The 23,296-nt window shown below is 52.7% G+C and overlaps 1 protein-coding gene across 1 annotated transcript; it reads left to right on the forward strand.

The window, feature by feature from the left end:
* The first annotated feature begins 721 nt into the window (after positions 1-721).
* On the forward strand, positions 722-20,855 carry LOC111149623 (solute carrier family 43 member 3). The gene is made up of 12 exons (XM_022506786.1): positions 722-1,094; positions 1,334-1,463; positions 8,083-8,129; positions 9,961-10,037; positions 10,265-10,357; positions 12,470-12,609; positions 14,109-14,206; positions 15,119-15,292; positions 15,603-15,722; positions 18,597-18,783; positions 19,396-19,519; positions 20,621-20,855. Exons 1-12 carry the CDS (start codon positions 911-913, stop codon positions 20,720-20,722), a joined length of 1,476 nt encoding a protein of 491 aa, XP_022362494.1. The 5' UTR covers positions 722-910; the 3' UTR covers positions 20,723-20,855.
* The last annotated feature ends 2,441 nt before the right edge of the window (positions 20,856-23,296 follow it).

Raw genomic sequence — 23,296 nt, forward strand, 5'->3', positions numbered from 1 at the left:
GCGTGAGGCACAGTTTTGAAACGAATTTGGTTAGGGGAAGGCGTAGAGGCGAACGGACCAGGAGGCTGAACGAGGATCAAGAGAGATGGAAACAGGCGCGGCTGCGGCCGGAGAGAGAGAACGGAGCGAAGATCCCAGGCCTGGGCGGAAAAGCGCGCGAGAGATGGTGAGGGCGGGGGGGGGGGGGGGGGGGCGGGGGGGGGGGGCCCGGGCCCCGCGCGGCGCCCGGCGGGGGGGGGGGGGGCGCGCCCGCGTGCGGGAGAGGGTGCGCATGCAGGGGCAGGGGCGCGTGGGGCTGCGGGGGTGCGGACCTCGGGGCGCCCTTTCCGCAGAGGGTCACGGAGGGTCCTGTTGGTGTTGGGTGTTTTTGGCTTTAGATTGGTCTGTGTCGTGGTGAACTAGCCCTTGTGACCTTGGGCAAGCCGACAACCTCCCGCGGACCTTTTATTCCCTTGTTGGTAACCCGGAGAAAACGAGACAGCTAACTTTGACAGGTGGTTTTGAGCCTGCGAGGACGTCCGTGAAGTGTCCCCCCGCCCCGCGCCACTCACCGCTGTTTCTATTTTTGTGGACAGTCTTCAGAATCAGGCTCCGTTTCTGCGTCCCCAGGTGCTGCCGTTGTGGGTTAGAGAGGCCCCTTTCTGCACCTCTTCCAGAACCTTCGTCCCCCTCTGTCTTTCCCGCAAGCCCCCTCTACTAAGCGGCCTCTGCTTGCTTTTTACAGGATCCAGAGAAACGCCCACCGCTGTCTCTTGCCCAGGCCGGGGGGAAAAAGGCAGAACCGGAGCGTACTTGAACAGAAGGGCTTGGCGGAGGAATTTTCCAAAGGCCCAAAGGCCAGCCGTTGAAGCACTGGTGGTCAGCCCAGGAGGCCCCGAGTGAGATTTGGGGACCGGCTCCGCCTCAGGCCATGCCAAGCCAGGGTCTGCCCCTTCGAGTGGCCACCCTGCTGACCGGGCTCCTGGAATGCCTTGGCTTTGCTGGAGTCCTCTTCGGCTGGGCATCGCTGGTGTTCGTCTTCAAAACAGAGCATTACTTTGAGGAGCTATGTGAACCAGATGGCGGGCCGATGGGCAATCTTACTGAGCAGGCTGGTAAGGGACTCCTCTAGGAAAGCAGTCTGGTTCCCAGGCAGTAGGAAGGGGTGGGAGGGATTCTGCACCCCCCTCCACCTTGTGCCAGCTTTTCTGGGGTGAGAGGAAAGGAGTGTCACTCCCCCTACCAATTCCCCAGTCTTGGTCTAGCAGGTGCCTGGAAGTACCAGCCCCTGAGGGGTAAGTAACTAGAGGCTGTCATATTTCAGCTCCCTGAGGTCTCCCTTTCTCTCCTGCAGACTGCAAAGCCCAGGATGAGAAGTTCTCACTCATCTTCACCCTGGGATCCTTCATGAACAACTTCATGACATTCCCAGCCGGCTTCATCTTTGACAGGTTCAAGACCACCGTGGCTCGTCTCATAGCCATGTAAGTCCCAAAGGCCCGGGTCTGGGCACAGATGGGCAAGAGGAATTCTTTTGGCAGTAGCCACGCCTGGGGGAGATGCAGCTGGGCAACAGGGCCACCCTGCCCAGCCCGGTCCCAGCAACCGTCAGAAACAGCCCAGGATGTGGACTGTTTAGATCCATTCTTTTCTTTGCACCCCTACTCCCCTTGCGTCTGCCCTGTTCTTCTTTTGTTCCTTGTGATTGTGTATTTGAATTGAGCTGGAGCCCAGGCCGATTTCCTTTGAGGGCTGGTTTGGTGCCTGGGTTAGAATAGCGGAACTGAAAATTGTCACTCAGGGATCCTACCAGGCCTCACATCCAGGTCCGTTATCATCTCACCCCACCCCCATGTCATCCCCCAGAGACCTAGTAAGGTCTCCTGGGTACCCCTGATGGTGGGATCTCCTGACCCCCTGACTGGAGCAGAGAAGTGGGGGTTTCACAGAGGGGAAGGGATCTCATCTCACTCAGACAGGATGCTGCAGTAGCTGGCTAGCTTCAGCGATAAGCAGTGGCCTGCCAAGGTCTTAATAGACCTAGAGCAGGTGCCTCCTGGCAGATGTATGGAAACTGAGTTATCAGACAGAGGGCCTGGAGGGCTGGCTGATAAAGCATGTTCCTGCTCTCTAAGCCATTGGGTGTGGAATGACTTTATCTCAGTCTGTCCTTGGCTCCCGGTCTCCTCTTCTTCCCACCCCTTCCTTTGTCCCCTCCCTCATCTCCAGCCTTAGCATGTTAGGAAAAACTGTCCTGTGTTTCTCTTTTACTTTCACATAGAATACTTCAGTTCTGATACATCTGGTCACCACGTGTGTGGGTTTCTCCCCCACACCAAGCAATTCTTTGACATCTGCTGGATGTACTATAATGTAACTCCATTCTGACCCCATTTCCCTGGAGAGAGTGTCAGATCCTGCAGGTTTCGGGTGTCCCACAGGACTGCCCCCTCCTTCAGATGCCAATGGCAAGTTGGTGGGTCCCTGGGTTACCCATGTCTGGCTGCAGATCCGAGGTTCCCATGACCTTCTACCTCTTGGACTGGATTATTTGCTAGAACAGCTCACAGAACTCAGAGAAACATTGGTGTTTACCAGTTTATGAACGGATATGATAAAGGATACAGATGAAAGCCTACAGGTTCAGAAGCTCTCTGAGCCCCATCCTATTGGGATTTTGTGGAGTCCTCTTCATGTTGGCTTGATCAGTTATTAACCATTTCCAGCCCTTCTCCCCTCTCTGTAGAAGTGCGGTGGTGGGGGGGGTGTTGCCGAAAAATGCCAGACTTCCAATCCTGACCAATGCTTGCTCTTTCTGGTGACCAGTCCCCATTTAGGAGCTATCCGGGATCCTACCAGAGTCACCCCACTGGAACAAAAAATGCTCTCGTGCTCTTATTATGGAAATTTACAAGGGTTTTAGGAGCCCTGTGTCAGGGACCCAGGACAAAGACCAAATATGTATTTCTTTGTGTTAGCCACAGTATCACAGGTTAGCCCCCGGTCTTCGAACACCGATCCCGTGTAGCAGAAACAATCGTAAAGTTTGAACGGTCCTGGCCCATTAACAGAAACACATTCAGTCATTAATAACTATCCAGTCCATCATCAGACCATCTGAAAAGGTCTCCCAGGGCCACTTAAGCTCATGGGCTTCTGTTTGATCTTGTGAGGTTCCAAAAGCAGGAGTGATCTCAGCAATACATTCCTTCACCCTTCAGGCATCCAGTATACTGGATGGGAGGGAAGAGACAAGATCCTGTCTTGCCCTGAGCCTCTTTCCGAGTGTTCGCAGAATACTTGTTTCCCTCCTTATAGAAGCTGCTTATTCACCCCCTTACTCTCTGATTTTCCTTCTCTCCATCGATACCAGTAACTATTCTGCCTCTGGAAGGGGTGTTAGGTTTGGCCACTGAGCCGGTCTGCAATACTCATCCAGCAAGTGTCTTCCCGTTCAGGCAGGGTGAGGTTACGGAGGCTCAGAACTAAGCGGGCTCGCGGTCCCACCCGGCAAGATGGCTGCCTTCCCCGTTCCCTGTTCCAATTTTGGCAGATAGAGGGAAGGCACTTAGGAATCGTAACACAGTGGTTAAGAACACAGTTTTCTTGCTTAGGACTCATCTCTGCTTCCAGTCCTGGTATTATCAGCCTGGTCCTGTGACCCCAGCATGACGAGGGGGCAAGGTTCCACTAACCACAGTGCAAAAAGGGAACCACTCCCCACTCAGACACCATGTCCGTTCCCTGTGTGAGAGAGACAGCCACTCACAGACAGCCTGTTTGAACATACTTGTTCTCCCATTTTCGTGCACCCCTCGAATGCCAGAGTGACTTCCGTAGGGCTGTGCCCCGTCTGGCCAGGTTTCTAGTTCCCTCCTGCGTGACCGAACGGCAAGGCCATGGGCCACTGCCCCCAGCTCTGTAAGAACCCGAACATAGAGGCCTTTTCCACGGTAGGTCTCTTTCCTCTCTCGTAGGACAGCAGCATAAGGGTCATGCAGCCCGCCGAGCTGATCTGTTTTTACCTTTTTGGATCAGGGCAGTGGCCTTCCAAACAGGATGTGGTTGTCCATTCACCTTGGCACACAGCCAGGGAGCTCTGTGCTGGCCAATGGAGGGTTCTTTGTAGAGCACCTTCCGAGAAGCAGTAGAATCCAGCCGCCTGCTCTCCACACATTCCAGAGTCGGTCCTGGGTGGGGAGAGGCTCCCTGGTAGTGGTTTCTCCTCCTCATATTCCCCAGGCAACACGATCCTGTCTCACCACTGCTATTTTCAGTTTGGAATTCTTGCCATGGCCATCCCCATTGGGGCATTTCTCCGATATCATCCTGGACATCGTGGGTCTTTCATGTTTGAAGATCATTTTATGTACTTCGGCTGTGTGGATTCAATTAATGTCTGATAGCAGGATGATAAATGCCCCGGAAATGGAAATTCTCTTGTCCAAGCTCCCAGTGGTTGCTGCTGGGAGGTGCCCACAGACTTTTGCCATAAGCCCCCGTGTGGGCTCCCCACAGGGTTACGGCACAGGGCATTCGTCCCTGACTGGTACTCCGCCTTCTATCTTACACCGTCAGGGCTCGGGCATTCTCACTGGTTCCCAGCGCACATGTCCAGTTGACAGGACAGGAGGATTTAGGATTTAGACACATCCTGTTCCAGAGCGCTGGCGGGAAAAGCCTTCCCTGGTCACACCCAGGGTCCAGCCCCAGGATCCAGTGTCAAGGAGACACAGCCCCTTCTCGCAAAGCCTGTTCAAACATACCAGTTCTCCTATAAACATTTCCCTTTCTTCCAGGAACCCTGACTTTCCTTCCCGCAGCCTCCTTAGGACTTGGTCAGCAGGCGATTTCCAGCATTAGGTGGGGAAATGCTCCCAGCCACACGTAGTCTCTCATTGTGAAACATCAGGGAAAGGAGACACAACGTCTTTACGGAGAGTGTGTTTCAACACTGCAGCTTTCATAAACCTACCAACACATAGGTTTATGTGCTCCTCGTCTAACTGAAGCCCGTGGCCAGGCTTTACCAGCAGATTTTGGTGCCTCAGTGGGTGAGGTTCCCCTGAGCCCTGGGAACTTCTCTTCTCCACCCCCTGCCTGTTTTGGCCACTTCTGTGCAAAAGGCTTTGGGGCCAAGATGAGGGGTAGAGTCAAGGCAGCCTGGTCCTTCTGTCAGTCTGGAACCTGGTGAATCTGTCTAATGATTGCCCCCAGAAATTGCTGGTTGGGTTTCTCACCGTGACCTCTCTGTCTTCTGGCTTTTAACGTTTTTCCAAATGGGGGCAAACAGACTGGACTTGTTTGCAGGCACTCTAATGCTGGGGGCTGGCAGGGGTCCCCTTGGCCCACCCAGCCTTTGGCAGTGCTGTATTAACACCTTCTTTTTAACCCTTGTTGGTTTCATCTATCCCACATCTCTATAACCATCTGGAGATTTCCACCCAGCAAAGATGATCCCATGACTCTCCTGCTTCCTCTTTGTTCTACTCCCATCAATATTTGCTTTATTCCCCTTATATAATTTTTTAAGATTTTAATTATTTATTTGGGAGAGAGAGAGATGAGAGAGGAAAAGGTCTGAGGGAGAAGCAGACTCTCTGCAGAGCTGGGAGCCCGATGTGGGACTCGATCTCAGGACTCCAGGATCACGACATGAGCCGAAGGCAGTGGCCTAACCAACAGCCACCCAAACTCCCCAATAGTCCCCTTATTCTTAATAACCATGTAAAAATTTCTGCCCTACGGCCAGTCTCTTGATTCTCCCCTCTGCCTGTCCCCATTCTTTTGTTAATTAACCTAATATATTTATTAGCACCTAGAAGACCCAGGAAGGGAAACTGAGCCAGGGATACTGGTTTTTGCAGCAATGGGTTTACAGGGTACCCATGTGAAAGGGGCCCCCTTCACCACAGCATTTACCACAACCTGGGCACAGGTCACCGTAAAGCCACGCCCACAGGGCTTGCATACAAAGCATAGGGGCTGCGCCATCTGGGATGTTCCCTTTGTAGGGGGACAGGACCTTACAGCGGCCCCTATCGGCGCCCCCCAGGAATAATCTCCTGTGTGTGTGGATCCCAAGTGAGCTCTAGGTCCTCCATTAACCCCGGACAGGCCCTTCCACTCTGCAGCATTCAAAACCCAAGACACGACAGCCCCCAAATTGGTCACACTCCCACTCCAACTCAGGAAATACTCTCTGGGAAGCTGGAGATACCCATCCACAAAACGTAGCTGCAACTTCGCATGACACTGTCCCCCGCCTGGATTCAGTTTTGTCATCCTCCCACACGGATGACCTTCTTGGGGACCAGAGGTCTTAGAGGGACTTTCAGTGACTCTGCATCATTTTTCCTTGGGGGTGACTTTGAGGTTAATGGCCAAACTCATACTGACCTACATCTGACCCTGGTCTAGCATGCAGGGCTGATCTGGCACTGTCTTTTAATTTCATGTTAGCTATTATGGGTCACAGTAACCGGGATATATTTCCAGCTTTTGCTTATTACTTTGCACTTCCCGTGCATCCCGTGAACCCTGTCCCCGGGAGCTGGATCTGTTTTTGAATTCCAAATGGGTAACTTCTCCCTTTAGTGACTGATTGCCGTGCGTGACCCGTGGCCTCCCAAGAGGCAGGGCTCTTCATCCCGCCACCCCTCCCCTCCTCGAAGTACATGTTTCTTTGAGCTTGGGCGGTTCTAGCAAATCCCACTTCACTGCCACCAACTCTATTGGAAAATCCTACATATCTCCTCCTGCATTTCTCCTTGACTTTCAACAGAAAAATTCCCTTCTGAGACATCCAGTCATGATGTGGGTATGTGGATTCTCCCCATACCACATGATTCTTGGACACCAGCTGGGTGTCCTACAGTGTAACTCAGTTCTCACACCGTCTCCCTGGCGAGCACTCAGATCCTACAGGTTAAGGGCCGGGTGCCATGAGACTGCCCCCCACTTCAAATGCCATCACAGGGGGTAGGTCCCCAGTTTACCCACAACCTCAGTCTGACTTGGCTACAAACAAGAGGTTCCCATGACCTCTTTTCCCTGGGTTGGACTGTTTTCTAGAACAACCACAGAACTCAAGGAAACATTTGCATATGTTTACCAGTTTACTAAAGGATATGATAAAGGATGCGGATAAAGAACCAGATGGGCAGATATGTAGGGTGAGGTCTGGGAAGGTCCCGGGCACAGGAAGTTTTGTGTTATCTTCCTGGCAGGTGGTTGTACACACCAGCCCAGAAGTTCTCCTGTAGGCTTGGTCACTTATTAACCATTTCCAGCCCCTTTCCTCTTTTTGCAGAAGTAGACAGGCAGGACCGAAAATTCCAAGTGTCTAATTATGGGCTGGTCTTTCTGGCAACCAGCTCCCACCAGGAGCCATCCAGGAGCCCACCCAGAGTCACCTGATCAGAAGAAAGATGCTCTTAGTGCTCTTGTCACTGAAGACTTTACAGGTGTTTTAAGAGCCCTGTGTCAGGCCCTGGGGATAGGGACTGAATGCATATTTCCTATTACAAATTAGAATATCACACTTAGGGGTGCCTGGGTGGCTCAGTGGGTTAAAACCTCTGCCTTCAGCTCAGGTCATGATCCCAGGGTCCTGGGATCGAGCCCCGCATGGGGCTCTCTACTCAGCAGGGAACCTGCTTCCCTCTCTCTCTCTGCCTGCCTCTCTGCCTACTTGTGATCTCTTTCTCTGTCAAATAAATAAATAAAAATCTTAAAAAAAAAAAAAAGAATATCACACTTAGCACTGCTTCTCTTACCCCATGCCTTGTAGGATCCCCAAAGTGCTATGAAATCCCTGTAACCTTGGGATTGTGGTCCTGAAATCACAGTGCCCTAGAACTTCTTGATCAGTCCATTCATTTCCTTTTGTAGAAAAGGTTGCTGAGGCCTAGAGAAGGGCAGTGCCTTACCCACGGTCACACAGCAAGGAGGAATTAGAACTCAGAAGTTTTGCCTTGGAGGCTGGGGGCACTAATCCCGTTCTCCAAGGGATTTGGCTTTTGAGACCCCAAGTGGGAGGACCTTGGTTCTGTCTACTCTGTCCTTTGGACAACGTTTTCCACCTCCCATTGTGTGTTTCAGATTTCTCTACACCAGCGCCACACTCATCATAGCCTTCACCTCTGCAGGTGAGTGCTGTCAGGTGGGTGGGAGGGACCCAAGCTTAGGGGCACCTGGTAGGTGGGGCAGGTGCCGAAGGTGATGAGCGGGACACCCTGACCCCCACAGCTGTTCAGAGAACCACAGGCTTTGAGCTCAAGAGGATCTTTGAGGGGGTTATTGGTGGTCTATGAAACCAGTCTAGTCAACTGAGAAATGCGAAAAAATGAGGATAATGAAGAGACTGCTTCAGAGAGAATTTATTTGAAAGATTATATCCTTCCTTTTGTGTGTGTTAATGTGTTCTCTTCTTAAAAATGAAATGATGGGGCGCCTGGGTGGCTCAGTGGTTTGGGGCCTCTGCCTTTGGCTCAGGTCATGATCTCAGGGTCCTGGGATCGAGCCCGCATCAGGAGGAGCTTCCCCTCTTCCCCTGCTTCCCCCTCTCTCTCTGCCTGCCTCTCTGCCTACTTGTGATCTCTTTCTCTGTCAAATAAATAAATAAAATCTTAAAAAAAAAAAAAAAGACGGGGCGCCTGGGTGGCTCAGTGGGTTAAAGCCTCTGCCTTCGGCTCAGTTCATGATCCCAGGGTCCTGGGATTGAGCCCCACATCAGGCTCTCTGCTCAGCAGGGAGCCTGCTTCCCCCCCTCTCTTTCTGCCTGCCTCTCTGCCTACTTGTGATCTCTGTCTGTCAAATAAATAAATAAAAATCTTTTAAAAAAAAACCCAAAAAACCAAAATTATAGTGTGAAGGAGGGTTATTTTCAAAAATAACTTTTATTTAAAAAAAAAACCCTATATTTTAAAGTGTATCCTTATGTAACCTTTATTTTATTTTTTTTAAAGATTTTATTTATTTATTTATTTGCCAGAGAGAGAGTGAGCACAGGCAGGCAGAGTGGCAGGCAGAGGCAGAGGGAGAAGCAGGCTCCCCGCCGAGCAAGGAGCCCGATGTGGGATTCGATCCCAGGAGCTGGGATCATGACCTGAGCCAAAGGCAGCCGCTTAACCAACTGAGCCACCCAGGCGTTCCTGTAACCTTTATTTAAAAAAAAAAAAAACCCATATTTTAAAAAAATATGCTTATGTATTAGGGCAAAAATTGACAGCCCTATTGTAGTCAGAAGTTTTCGTTTGAAATTTTACTTGTTGGTGAACAGAGAATACTCCCAAAGTCTGCGAATTTCAGGCTGGTTCTTTCTCCTCTTCTTTCATCCCGTGGAGGAGAAGATGGATGGCAGAGAGATATCTCGCCAAGACTTGTAGTGGGAAGCACTCTTTCTGGTGTCTTGGTTATGCTGACCAAGTGTGATGCTTGGTACTGAGGAGGCACTCTAGGTTTAAGGGACCAGGGAAGCACAATCCACGGCCGTTTCTTGCTTGGCTGTCATGGCACCCCATGAGATGGGAAGAGCCAGGACTGTTATTCCTATTTAATGGACGAGAGGACTGAGTGAGAGATTCAGAATCGAGCTCCAGTCCTGCTGTGAATTACAGGAAGCGCTTGGGGGCGGAATCCAGGCTTCTCCAACTTTATCAAGCATGGATGGAGGGGCTGCTTGGGGTTTAATGAGGGAAGGGAGCAGTGGTTTCACTCTGAGTCTTGCCTCTCGTGACATCCAGACAACCAGGCCGGCCACCCAGGATCGCCTTTGGGCCCAGGAGACCTCTGATGGCTCCCTCTGCAGGGACATTTGGGGGAACCCTGACCACTATCTTAAGGTCCTCAAAGAATGCTAGCAGGCTGGCTAGAATTGGGACCCTGCTCCCAGGATTGTTGGGAATTTGGAGCAGGTGGGAGCCAGAGTTTGGGACCCCATGTTTGCTGCCCTGACACTGCCCCACTTCTCTCTTCCAGACTCAGCCCTGCTGCTTTTCCTGGCCATGCCCATGCTCACAGTGGGAGGGATCCTGTTTCTGATCACCAACCTGCAGGTGTGAGCTCGCCCTGACCCCAGGCCCCTGGCTGGAGGTCAGGTTGCAGAGGATGGGGGGAGGGAGAAGAGCTCTTCTGCATTGGCCACCTCCAGTGGGGCTGGCTCAAGCCAGGACGGCGGATCCCCGGATGGAGGCGGGTCTGGGTATCAATGAGGGCCTGGCACGTGCCCCGGGGACTGGAAGAACCGGCTCAGGAAGAAGTACGTGACTCCTATGTTCTCTAGGTTGGGAACCTCTTTGGCAAACACCGCTCAACCATCATCACCCTCTACAACGGGGCGTTTGACTCCTCCTCGGCAGTCTTCCTTGTCATCAAGGTAAAAAATACCAGGGAGAAACATGTATAACATGCTTCCGTGCGCCAGACACCTGTCTTGTGAACTTCACATGGTTTCTTTCCGTCAACCCTCCTGCAGCGAGTAGACATGACACTTGAATTTGAACTCGAGCCTGGACCTGTCTGGTTCTGGAGCCTCACCTGGTAGTGGTTAAACTCTTAACAGCTGTCTAGGATTTTGGGGGAGAGGCTGTGATGCACTTGGGCCGGTGTTGGGCAGAGGCTGGGAGCCCCGTGGAAGGGGGTGTTGCACTTGTGAGCTTCTGGTTTGGACAAGAACATGAGAGGTGGCCTGTGGGAGCGACAGGGGCAGACACAGAGGCCTCTCCAGCTCTTTCAAAGGCTGCTTTGGGGGGATTAGGGGGATGGGCTGTTCTAGTGCTCTTAGTGGCCACTACCTGACTGCCTTTCTGCCTTCTTCATTGCTAATAATTCCATCTGGGCAGTGTGGTCCCCAGCCTAGAGGATGAATCCTGATTGACCTTAGCCAACGGGGACAATCCCTTTTCCCCTGGTTAGTGATGGCTAGAGGTGGTCATACTATACAGAGTTTAGGGCATATTTTCCTTCCCTGGTGGAAGGTGAGAGCAGAACTGAAAGAAAGGCTTCCTTCTTGGTCCCCCTACCCACTTTTTCTTTTTGAATGTTGTGGTAGGAGGATGTGATAGCTGGAGTTGTGGCAGCCATACTGTGATTATGAGGCCACCAGCTGGAGGACATGAAGGATGAGTGAGTGGAAGAAATCAGATAATGTGGGTCCTTGACACCTCAAGCTGACCAATTTAGGACTTTCCCTCCAGGCTTTGTGTTAGGCCAGAGGCAGCTGGCACAGCCCATGGGCTATGGGGGAAGAGAAGAGGATCTCTGGGAGTCACTACAAGACGTGACACTAGCTAGCCTAGTCCCATGAGCACCTTGGCATTGAGGGTCACCCAGACCCCCACGGGCACTTACTTAAGCCTCTCTACCACGGGTACAAGAGCCAGTTTCCTGGTTCTCCCCCCTTCCCCTGGGCGTGCTTCCTTTCTCTTTTGTCTCTTTAGAGTTGGAAGGAGAGAGAGAGAGCAGGATCTGAGTTCTTAGTTTAATCTGACCTTGTTGCTGCTGACTCTGACCTTGAGCATTTCCTTGCACCTCTCTGGACCTCGCTTTGACCCTCTATAAAAGGAGGAGGTGGGCTAGCTCAGTGGTTTCCAAAGTGGGTGTGGAGGAACCCTGAGGGGTTATCTGCCGTGTTAGGTGGTCGCCAAGGAGCATGAGGGGGGAGATGACTGGGGCCACTTCCCACTGATGTGTTTCATAAGTTGAATTTTTGTGTGAAGTTTTCTTTGAGAAAAAGGACTTTGCTGCTACTAAAAAAAAAAAAAACAAAAACGAAAGAGCAGTGGGCTCGCAGATCTCTGAGAGAGCACTTTAGGAGAGTGTCCAAGGCTGTGGGGGGTCGGTGACACGCCCCCCTCCCCAAGGCTGGTCGACCTCGAGCCTCGGGGTGAGGGTGAGCCTCTGTTTGTGTCAGGTGTCCCTGATCAGCATTCAAGAGGGAGGGCTAGAGCCTGTGACAGGCTGGGGTTCCAGCCCCTGCTGCTTACATTGACTCTTCCTGTTTGGTAAAATACAGAACATAAAATTGCCTCTCTTAACCGTTCTAAGTATACAGTTTAGGGACATTAAGTTCATTTATATTGTGTAACCATGACCACTCTCCATCTCCAGAACTCTTTGCAGCCTTGCAAAACTGAAACTCTGTGCCCATTAAACAGTGACTTCCTGTCCACCCCCTCCAGCCCCTGACAAGCACATTCTCTTTTCTGAATCTGTGACTTGGACGGCTCTGGGCCCCTCCTGGACGTGGAAGCATGTCGTCCTTTTGCGACTGGCTTATCTCCTTCAGCATGGTGTCCTCGAGTTCGTGCTGTGGCCTGTGTTGGAACTTTTTGGGGGTGAATGCTGTCCCATCATACGTGCAGGCCACAGTTCCTTTCCCCATTTATCTGCAAATGGACACTAGCTTTGCTCCTGTTGTTTGGATGTTGTGAACAGTGTTGCCATGAACTTGGCAGTGATGCTGACTGTCTTCCTCTTTCTTCTGCAGCTGCTTTATGAGCAGGGTATCAGCCTCAGGGCCTCCTTCATCTTCCTCTCTGTCTGCAGTGCCTGGCATGTTGTACGTACTTTCCTCCTGATGCCCCGAGGCCACATCCCCTACCCACTGCCCCCCAACTACCGCTACGGGTAAGCACTGTGGTCTAGTGGTCATGGGCCCGAGCCCTCTGCCTGACCTGAGGTAGGAAGCCAGGCATGGGACAGGTGGGCTAGTGGGATGTAGGACAGCAACGCTGGGCCAGGCCTCCATCAGCTAGCGGTGGCTGCGTAACAAACTACTCCTAAGCTCAGTGGTCTTAACCATTGAGCACTGACTGTTTTTCGTGAGTCTGGGTAGCCAGCTAGTTCTGCTGATCAGAGCTGGGCCTGGATGGTGTTGGCAGGGCTTGCTCAGGCCGCTGGTCATCTGTTGGGCTAGCTGGGGTGGTGGTGAGGATGGCCTCAATCACACGGGGTTGTCTGACAGTCCTTTGGGGTGACAAAGATCTGGGTCATGTGGCTCTCCTCCTTCATCGGGCTAGTGCCAGGTTCCAAGAAACTGTGCAGATGTGCACAGAATTTCTCAGAACTGGCCCAGCATCACTTCTGCCGCCTTGGGTTGGTGGAAGCAGCTCCTGGGGCCAGCCCAGATACAGGGGCTGGGGACCCCGTTGAGCGGCCAAGACCCATTGCAGAGGTTGGAGAACAGGGGAGGAGAAGACATGTGACTGGTTTTGCAGGCAGCACCATGGGTGCTGGGGGAGGCATGGATTTATGGTTCCCTTACTGTTTGCCTGGTGCCCTCTGTTTGCATTGCATGATAATCCTCTCAGATAAATATCCTTATTTCTGTTTTCCAAATGAGGGAAAAGAGGCTCAAAAGAGCTAAGTGTGAGCCATGGTTCCACAGCGAGAAGGAGGCAGAGCTGGGATTCAAATCCCGGCCTGGCCCGCTCTTCCCACGTTTCCAGTGGCTCCCAGAATTTGCTGCAAGTTAAAATCACTGGAGATCTTTTTTTTTTTTTTTTTTTTTAAGATTTTATTTATTTATTTGACAGGCAGAGATCACAAGTAGGCAGAGAGGCAGGCAGAGAGAGAGGGGGAAGCAGGCTCCCCTGAGCAGAGAGCCCAATATGTGGCTTGATCCCAGGACCCTGATATCATGACCTGAGCCGAAGGCAGAGGCTTAACCCACTGAGCCACCCAGGAGCCCCAATCATTAGACATCTTTAAAAAATATGGAAGCCTGGGGGGGTGCATGGGTGGCTCACTGGGTTGAGCATCTGACTCTTGCTTTGGGCTTGGGTCATGAACTTGGGGTCATGAGATTGAGCCCCGTGTCGGGCTCCCCAGTCAGTGGGGCCTCTGCTTCTCTATCTCTCTCCTCTTCCTCAGCCTTTCCCCGTTGGTGCTCTCTTTCTCTCTCTAAAACAAATAAATAAATCTTAAAAAAAAGAATATAGAATCCTGGCTCCCATGCCTAGACATTTTGATTTAACTGGTCTGGGTGGTGGTCTGGGCAGGAGGGCTGCTGGAACGTGTGTCCAAAGCGTGATGAACTTTGGGAGCCCCTGCACCGTTCCCTGCGGCCTGACTCTCAGGCTCAGCTCACAGTCCTTGGGTTGGGCTGGGGGCTCCTGTGTCCGCAGCCTGTGCTCTGGGAATGACACCACCGAGGGGGAGAAGAACGCAGCTGAGTCCGACAAGGTAGAAATGCAGTCGAAAGAGTTCCTTCCAGCAAAGGAAGGTGAGTCCTGTTGGCTGACTCTCTGCCCTTCAAGGCCTGCCTTCTCCCTGCAGCCGGCCTGGTTCTCTGCCTCCGGAGCTGCCCTGGGGACACAGCAGCATCAGCCAAGGTCCATCCGAGGACCTGTAGGGGCTTCTCAACGCCTGCCTCAACCCCTCTTACAGAGGGTCCACAGAGGGGCACAGCTTCTGGGTCTTCTGTCTCTGTCCCTCTTTTCTCTCCCCTCGGCTCCTCATGCCTCTGTCCTGCTCCCTGCCTCCTCGCGCTGCTCCATCTGCTCTGGGTTTTTGGTTACAAACATCACAAACTGCTGCTGGCACAGTGAAGGCAAGAACAGGATTCTGGGGCGCTCACAAAGCTGAGGGAAGCACGAACTTGCCAGGCTCTGGGACGAGGAAAACCCAGATGACTCTGGGGGCCCCCAGACTAAAATCACGGCCGGTTAGCCCTGGGTGAGGAACAGGACAGCTAGTTCAGAGTCCTACCTGGACCTTGAGGACTGAGGCAGGGCCCCGTTTCGAGAACAGACTCAGGATCCTGGTACAGAAAGCAGGGGAAGGGACGTGGGGCTTCTGAGACACTTCCTTCCCCTCAAATGTCCACGTTCTCTTCTCCTTGTCTTTCTCGTCACCATCCTGGCTGAGAAAGTGCTGGTACAGGAAGTGTCATTGAGTCCAAGCTGTGAAAGGGAGACCGTGGTTCCGCGGGACAGAGGAGGGCGTGCATGGGTCACTGCGGTGGGGGCTGGACAACGAAGATATCGAGGTGGGATGAGCGGGCTGCAGGCCGTGCTGGGAACATGCCGGCTGTGGTCTGGGAGGAAGAGGAGGTGAGCTCGCTCCTTAGCCGGGCCTGCGCACCCCGCTCCCCTGCTTTCTCATAATCCATGCCCATATCCTTTCATCCTGTCAGAGACACTAGAACCTGGGAAGCAGCAGAAGCCCCGATCTTTCTGGTGCCACGCACTCTCTCAGCGCTTTGTCTGCCACCTAGTGTGGCTGTCCGTGATACAGCTGTGGCACTACCTCTTCATCGGCACCCTCAACTCGCTGCTCACCAACCTGGCGGGAGGCAACAGAATGCTAGGTATGTGGTGGGGGTGGGGTGCGGCCCACCTGTGCGCCCAGCGGGGAACTCAGGTCCTGGTGGGGGCAGCCCACCTCTGCACCCAGCTGGGGATTTGGATCATGGTGGGGGCAGAGGGCAGCCCACCTGTGCATCCAGCAGGGGGCTTGGATCCTGGAGGCCAGGGTGCTGAGCTCAGCAGGGGTGTGTGCTCCAAGCAGGGATGTGGGGAGGAGGGACAGGCAGGGTTGGGGCAGGTTGGGAGAGAGTCCTCTCCTGTAAGGCAGTGCTGGAAACGTCTTACCACTGAGGCCCTCTCTGCCCTCTGCAGTCAGCACCTACACAAATGCCTTTGCCATCACTCAGTTCTTTGGGGTGCTGTGTGCCCCTTGGAATGGCCTGCTCATGGACCGGCTCAAGCAGAAGTACCAGAAGGAGTCGAAAGACACAGGTGAGGCCTGGGCTATAGGGGGTCGGGGAACCAGGAAGGGAGGAATCTTCATGCATGGCCAGAGCCACCTTCTCCTTTGTTCTCAATCCTTTTCTTGCATCCATCCATCCGTCCGTCCATCCATCTCTCCATCCACTAGTCGTGGAGTGTCCGTCAGTGCCTGCCGTCATTCCAGATTCCACCATGGACCAGACAGATAGGTCCTTGTTCTCAGGCCATCCTCAGTCTAGAGAATGAAGGGTGAGGAATCACGTGTCGCCAGCCGTGAAGTTGGCTCACAGGGGGCGATAGGGACACAAAGAAGGGCACCTAGCCTATTCTGGGTGAGGGTGGGCTTGCAGTCCCGGAAGGCTTCCAGGAGGAAGTGGCTTCTAAGCCGAGGTCTGAAGGATGAGCAAGAAGTGAGGAGATGAAGAGGAAGGCCCTGGGAGAGCAGCCCAGGAATACAGTGGGGTCAAGGTGATGAAGAGAAAGCAAAATATTGAAGAATCCCAGAGAGGAACTCGAGCTGCCTGGGGTGCTGAGGAGAAGGGGCTGACTAGGTGGGAGAGGTGAGAAGTCAGGCGGCCGTGCCTAGGAGCATGGAGACAACCCTTGGATGCTACTGGAGGAACAGAGGGGCGCTGAGTTACCCCCCTTACCCAGTGCAGCAACTCCTGCCCTTGCTGGGGTATTTTACGACAAATCACAGGTATCAGATCACTTCGTCTGTAAATACTTCTGTCTGTGTCTCTCACAAATAAGGCCCTTTCTATTGAAACATCACCGTAATATCATTATCCTTAAAAAAACCCCAGTAATTCCTTAATGCCTTCTAACACGCAGTCCTGTTCTGATTTCCCAAAGGGTCTCAGATACGCCTTTTTATGGTTTGTTCACGTTAGGGTGCACGCAGGGTCCACGCCATATATTTGGTTGACGTGTCCCTACTCCCTTCTATTTCAATCTGGGCGTCCCCTCCCCTCCCCCCCACCTTTTGTTTTTCTGGCTGTTTGTTGGAGAAACTGGGTCATTTGTTCTATCAGATTTCCTCCAGATTGGATTTGGCATCTTTTGGTATCACTGAAAAATGTTTCGCTGATTGGGTGTTTCCCGTAAACAGGCGCAATGGAGGCTTAAGGAGATGCCGTTGAGTATTTTTTGGCGAGCAGGCTTGGGAGGCGGAGCTGCGGGCTTCCTCTGGCTCCTGGCGGCAGGGCCCCCGATCCCAACTGTCCCTGTTCTTACAATGTTAGGATTGATCGTGGGTCCAGACGTTGTCAGTCTGATGCACCCAGGACAGAGTTTCCCATCAGCTGCACGGGTAATGATTTTAGTAGCTACGGCTGATCACTGCCGGGATCCATTATTTTATTAGGATTGCAAAATGGAGATCTTCTATTTCTGTCTTTCCTTCTGCTTTTGGTTGCTACACTTCCTCTAAAAGGACAAGCTTTCCCCTATTGACTGCTTCGTCCTCTGAAATAAACACTCCGTTCTTCCTTCACGTACCAGTTCTGGAATAACGGCTTGGTGCCCTAGCAACCTCCAGGGGGATGACTTGCCATTTCTCTTTTATTTAACTGATTTCCTTTTAAATGTCACTTCTTTTCTATTATTACTGCTATTTTTAAAAGATTTATTTATTTATTTTAGATGGGGGGAGAGTGCATGAATGTGGCGGGTGGAGGGAAAGAAAAAGAGTCTCATGCAAACTCCACATAGAGCGCGGAGCCCGATGCAGGGCTCGATCTCACGACCCTGAGATCACGACCTGAGCTGAAACCAAGAACTGAACGCTTAACAGAAGGAGCCACCCAGGCGCCCCTAATGCCATTTCCATTTTAAAGCCTCATTTTAAATATATTTGAGGCTTTCCAATCCGTGTCAGTCATGATGATTCTGTATGCTCCGATCGGTCCGGCTTTGGCTGTTGGGTATGTCACCAACCCAGAACCAGTGTCCTTTAACACGACGTCCCCAGCTGTAGAGAGCATCTTACTCTCGGGCACAGTGAGACGGCCAGGCCTGTTTCACGGGGTGCATTTCCTGCCCCGGGCCTGAAACAGCCGTTTCCCCAAGCCGTCCTGGGTCCCTTTAAGTGGGAAGCGGTATTTAAAACCTGCAGTCTGGCTGCTTGGGCTTCCAGTTCTGCTGGGTCGTCTGTGTTTTTAGGCCTTGGACAGAGAGGTAAGATGTACTGGTATTTTAATTCATAGCTTACTTTGATTTTACTCTTGATTTTATATCTGCGTCTTTTCCTCTGAAGGTCGTAGCTCCTAACGATGCTACAAATGTGTAGTGTCTGTGGGTCTGCTGTGTGCTGCCCACTATGCACACATATCCATATAGAGCATTTTACAAATGTATTTTATGCATAACGCCTGGCTTCGCAGTATCTGTGTTATTAGTACCAATACACCTGCTGATGCCACCGCCCCTCCTCCCCTCCCTTCCTCCATCCCCCCTGCTGGCTTTCAGTCCCGTGATGGCATCACAATGATGTGGATAGAGCCTGGCCCAGGCGGTGGCCAGTTGGGGGCTGTTTGCTGTTGGGTGCTGTCACCCTCATCTGCTGTGGCGTACCCCTGTGGGGCAGAGGGGGCCAGAGCACGTGGCCCCTGCTGGAAGGCCACTGTCACAATCCAGGCATGTGCTGTTGGAGACCTACAGCAGGCTGAGTCATTGGGGAAGAGAGTAGTGGATGCATTTGAATGGCATTTAGGGGGTGAATGATCAGTGCTCGTGGATGCATCCGAGATGAGCACATGGGAGGGAGAGTTCCTGCCTGCACGGTTGGTGGACGGTGGCTCTGCCCCTCCTCCCATCTTTGTGCCCTGTCCCTGCCCTCCTCCGTGCTTGCCTCCACGAAGCCTCTTCTTCCCTTTCAACCAGGGTCCTTGGCCATGACAGTGGCCCTGCGCTCCACGGTGCCTTCTCTGGCCCTGACGTCTCTCCTGTGCCTGGGCTTCGCCCTCTGTGCCTCGGTGCCCATCCTGCCCCTCCAGTATGTCACCTTCATCCTGCAAGTGATCAGTCGCTCCTTCCTGTACGGGGGCAATGCTGCCTTCCTCACCCTCGCGTAAGTGGGCTTGGGCTGCGTTACCCTATAGGGGATGCACGGGCGCAATGGGAGGTGTGCCAGAGGGAAAGAAGTCAGGAGGTGAGGATGGACCCGGGGGTGGTCCGGTGAGGGAGGCAGCATCTGGGAGCACGTGTAGAGGGTGAGGTAGAGCTAGGGGTTGGTGGGAGGGATAGAATGTTCATGAACTTAAACCTTCAGATCACCTCTCCTATCTGCCTCTCTTATCTACCTGGTGATCTCCTATTCACCCTCCAAGGCCCATTTCTGGTTCAATTCAGGGAAGAGTAAGGAAAAGAGTGTCTTATTCTCCGTCCCCATGACACTCTGTTCTTGCTTCCTTCGCTAGCACAAAGTGATGTTTATGTGTCTGTCTTTCCCTTGAGACCTCTCCAGGCACGGCTTGTGTCTGGGTCCCCAATGACTTTTCTGTGTTCTGTGGCTTGAGTCAAGGTGAAGGGGGGAAGGGCTGTGTGGGCACAGGAGGGTGAAGCCAGGCCTAGGACAGGGGACTTGGGAGCAAATGGCTGACCCAGGCTCACCACGGCCAGGCTCCTCCTTGGAGGGAAGGTCCTGGGAGCTCACTGGTACCCCGTTTGTCTCTTTCCCCAGTTTCCCTTCAGAGCACTTTGGGAAGCTCTTTGGGCTGGTAATGGCCTTATCAGCCATTGTGTCTCTGCTCCAGTTCCCTATCTTCACCTTCATCAAAGGCCCCCTCCAGAATGACCCGTTCTACGTGAGTACTAGGGGTGGGGAGGTGTGGCCCTGGCCTTAGACCAGCAAGGACATCCAGGTTGGGACACCTCAGTGGGGCCCCAGCAGGGGGCGCCCCAAATCTGTCTGAGATGGTTCCTGCAGGACTATTTCTGCAGAGGGCTACATCCTTGGTTTTCTTTCAAACTGGGGTGGCAGAGTACCCTGTCCTATGGCAGGGGTCCCCAAAACCACAAGACTAACATGACATGGCTTCTAAGAGGGTCCATATCATTGGAAATTTGGGGAGAAAATATTTTTTATGTGTGGGGAAACACATAGACATATTCTGGAGGAGAATGTAAAATTCTTACCGATTCCAAGTAAAAACCCAAGATTTTAGAGATATTTCCTGCTTGTGGTGAGTGTGGGCTGAGCCCGGCTCTGGCTCTGGGGCAGCACTAGGCATTGGTGGTTCCGACTGTTGGTCCGAGGGGCCGGAGCTCTGTAATCTCACCCCTGCGTCCCCACACTAGAGGGGTGCTTGTGGGCCCAGCCCTGGGAGGAGGGGGTGGGCATGGCTCTCCGCCTTTTTGTAGAATGAAGACCTAGGTTCAGCGATTGGGGTTCTGTGATTTCCATATTCAGAAGCACGTAGCTAAGGAGCAGAAGTCTTTTGACTTTGAATTCAGTATTCTGACCAGTGCACAGCTCTCTCAGCCTCATCTAAAAAAAGGTCAGCGACGTGCAGAACAAGAGTTGAAGTCAGTCATTGGGAGACACACACAGAACTGAACTAAAAACCGGGGAGAATTTCTTGGTTGTGGTGTCAGACAATTCCAACTGTATTCAGGAGACCCGTGTTCTAGTGACTGTCCCCAGCTTCCCGTGCGACCTTGAGCAGGTCGTTGAGTGCTCTTGAGACCTTTGTTTCTTCATCTGTGAAATGGGCACATGATTCCTCCCTTACTCTGCTCCACAGGGCAGAGTGAAAAATGACTGAAGGCTTTCCCTGGGGCCCCGTAGTGTCTGAGGAGAATGGGGAGGCTGCACCTGGTGAAATTCTGGTCCCTTTGGTGGTGGTGGCTGCCGCTCAGAGTTCTGGACCTCACCTGCCCCCTCTCCCCTCCTTGCCCCCTGCCAGGTGAATGTGATGCTGGTGCTTGCTACTGTGTTGACGTTCATCCACCCCTTCATGGTGTTCTGGGAGTGTCGGCGGGAAAGGAGCTCTCTTGCAGCCGCCTAGCTTGGAAGCTGTCGCTTTTCAGCCCTGACAATGCTCTGTTAATCTTTCCCCACCTTTGAGGACCCCGTGTCCAGGAGCACTTGACCTGCCCAGGCTACTTATATTAATTAGCCATTACTTTTTTTTTTTCTTTAAGACATATTTAGCTGCTAGCAGACACTGGGATTTGCAGGAAAAGACTGTCCGTTGTCACACTGATTGCTGTCCTATAGGCCCAGAGCCAAGGCCCACGGTGGCTCCTGGTTTTGGAGCAGGAAGCACATGACTTTGGCAGACACTTGGTCTCGGGGGAAGTGATGAGATGAGGGAGGAAGGGTGTCACCTGCTTCTTTGGTGACCTCTTTGGTGACCTTCTTTGGACCTCTTTGGCTGTGAAGCCTGTGTGTGCCGAGACCTTCACACCAGGTAAGCCTCCGGGTGGAGAGTGAGGTGGTTGTGGCCTTGGCCGTCACGCCTGGCACTTAGAGGTGGGTCCCTCTGTGTTTGGGCATCATATAAAGCATTTCTCTGGGGAGTAATCTTATAGAAAAATAAAACCTCTCTGCCGAAGGCAACTCCCAGTGTGGCTTCCTAGGGTTTGGGCTGCGTGTGAGTGTGCGTGCATGTGTGCATATGCGTGTGTATGCTTGCTTGTGCGCCCCTGAGAGTGCTCCCGCCTGGGAGACTGGACGCAGGAGTGGAGCAGACGCCCTCAGACCCGGATCCACTCACCTGGTCCCTAGGGTCCCTCCATTCCTTCCGGTGCCTCCTCTTCCTCCCCACCCCCCCCCAAGCACACCGCACCTCCAGCTGAGAGCCCTGCGTGGGGTCCGAAGGCCCCTGTGAGTCTCAGTGCTGCCACTCAGCAGCTGGGCAGGTCCTGTAACCCCTGTGAGTCACAATTTCCTCACCTGCAAAGTGCAGCTCATCATTTCTATCCCTGAGAGCAGTTGTGAGGATTTAAAGTAATTGCTGCTAAAAATAAATAAAAATTAAAAAAAAAAATTGCTGCTACCTAGCACCTGGTGGGAATACATGAGCATTTGTTCCTTTTTGTACCCATGACCAGAAAGGAGAGGGGTAGCAGGCGGGGAGAAGGTGACAGGCTGGGAGGGAAAGAGGAGAGGTGGGCGAGGGGGGAGAATTTGGAACACATTCCGCCAGGCCCAGCCGGGAGAGGCCGATGATGGGGAGGGGCTGGCCGGCAGATTGATTGATTGAGTGGTTTTTTCATTCATTCATTCATTCATTCATTCATTCCATAAATGTTTATTGAGCCGCTGCGGGGCATCAGGTCCCGTCCTACGTGCTGGGGGTACAAAGATGCACGGGCGTCTGAAGCCAGCTCTGCTGTGAACTGCGGAAGGATCATCTCCGGGGCCTGGGAACCTGGGTCTGAACACAGACACCAGAGTGTTCACGGATGATGGCTTTTACCTTGTTATCTTGCTCCAAGCCTCCGGTGGCTTCCTGCTGCCCACAGGACACCGCTCAGATGCCAGCCTGGCATGCAGGCTCTCGCAGTATGATTCCAACCTCTCCGGTACTCTTCCCAGCCTGCATTTAGGAGGACAGAACTCATCCCTGTGGACCCAGGTTCCTGGTCTCTGGGTCTATGAGCACACCTGTTCCCCAGCGTAGGCTTGCCTCTGCCAGGGTCGTCTGCCTAGTCCCCAGGGGTACTGCTCAAAATATTGTCTCCTCTAAAAATCCTTCCTGGGGCTCTCCAGCAGCCCTGCATTCCCAGCCCTGGGTCCTACCCTTCCCGGGGACCAGCACCTGTCTCCTTGCATGATGACATCTCATCACCTGGGCAATGAGCCCCACGAGGTGGCCCCCCGGCTCGGTGACTAATCATGCTGGGCCCCCCACGTGGTGCCTGCTAGGGCTCCTTCAATGGACCATCCCTAAGGAGAGGATTCTTTCTTTTTCTGGCCACCGAGACAACTAGAAAGAGAGAGCAGAGCACACGGGGGTAGGGGACAACTGTGGTGCAATGAGAAGAACATGGATGGGGGGTGGGGGCTAGGCCAACCCATCTTTGATTCCTGCTCTGTCACCAGTGCGACCTTGGATGGGCCACTTCACCTCGATATCTTGGTTTCTTCATCAGGTGATGGGAGAAACAGCCTTGCCTCCCCGGGCTGTTGTAAGGGTTAGAACTTGGGTCAAGCGCCTGTAGCATATGGCAGGTGCCCAAGGGTCACTGCTATCATTATAGGAGATATATTAAATTTGAGAAGGATGCCTGGTGTCCAACACTGGTGAAGGATAAATAAAATGTGGTGTATGCCTATAATGGAATATTGCTTGTCATTAAAAAGGAATGAAACAGATACACGCTTCAGCCATGAGGATGTTATGCTGGGTGGAAGAGCCAGTCACAGGAGACAGACAGCATGACTCCATTGTGAAATGTCCAGAACAGGCAAATCTGTAGAGGCAGAAAGTGGATTGGGGGTTAGGGTTAGGGCTTGGGGAGAAGAAGGGACTGCCGATGGCTGAAAGGGCTCTTCTCAGGGAGATGACAGTTTTCTAAAGCTGGTAGGAATGATACAGCTCTGAATATCCTGAAAGCCATTGAATTGTACACTT

The sequence above is a fragment of the Enhydra lutris genome, unplaced genomic scaffold, assembly GCF_002288905.1.
Source record: "Enhydra lutris kenyoni isolate GAN:26980312 unplaced genomic scaffold, ASM228890v2 scaffoldscaffold22, whole genome shotgun sequence".
NCBI lineage: Eukaryota > Metazoa > Chordata > Mammalia > Carnivora > Mustelidae > Enhydra > Enhydra lutris.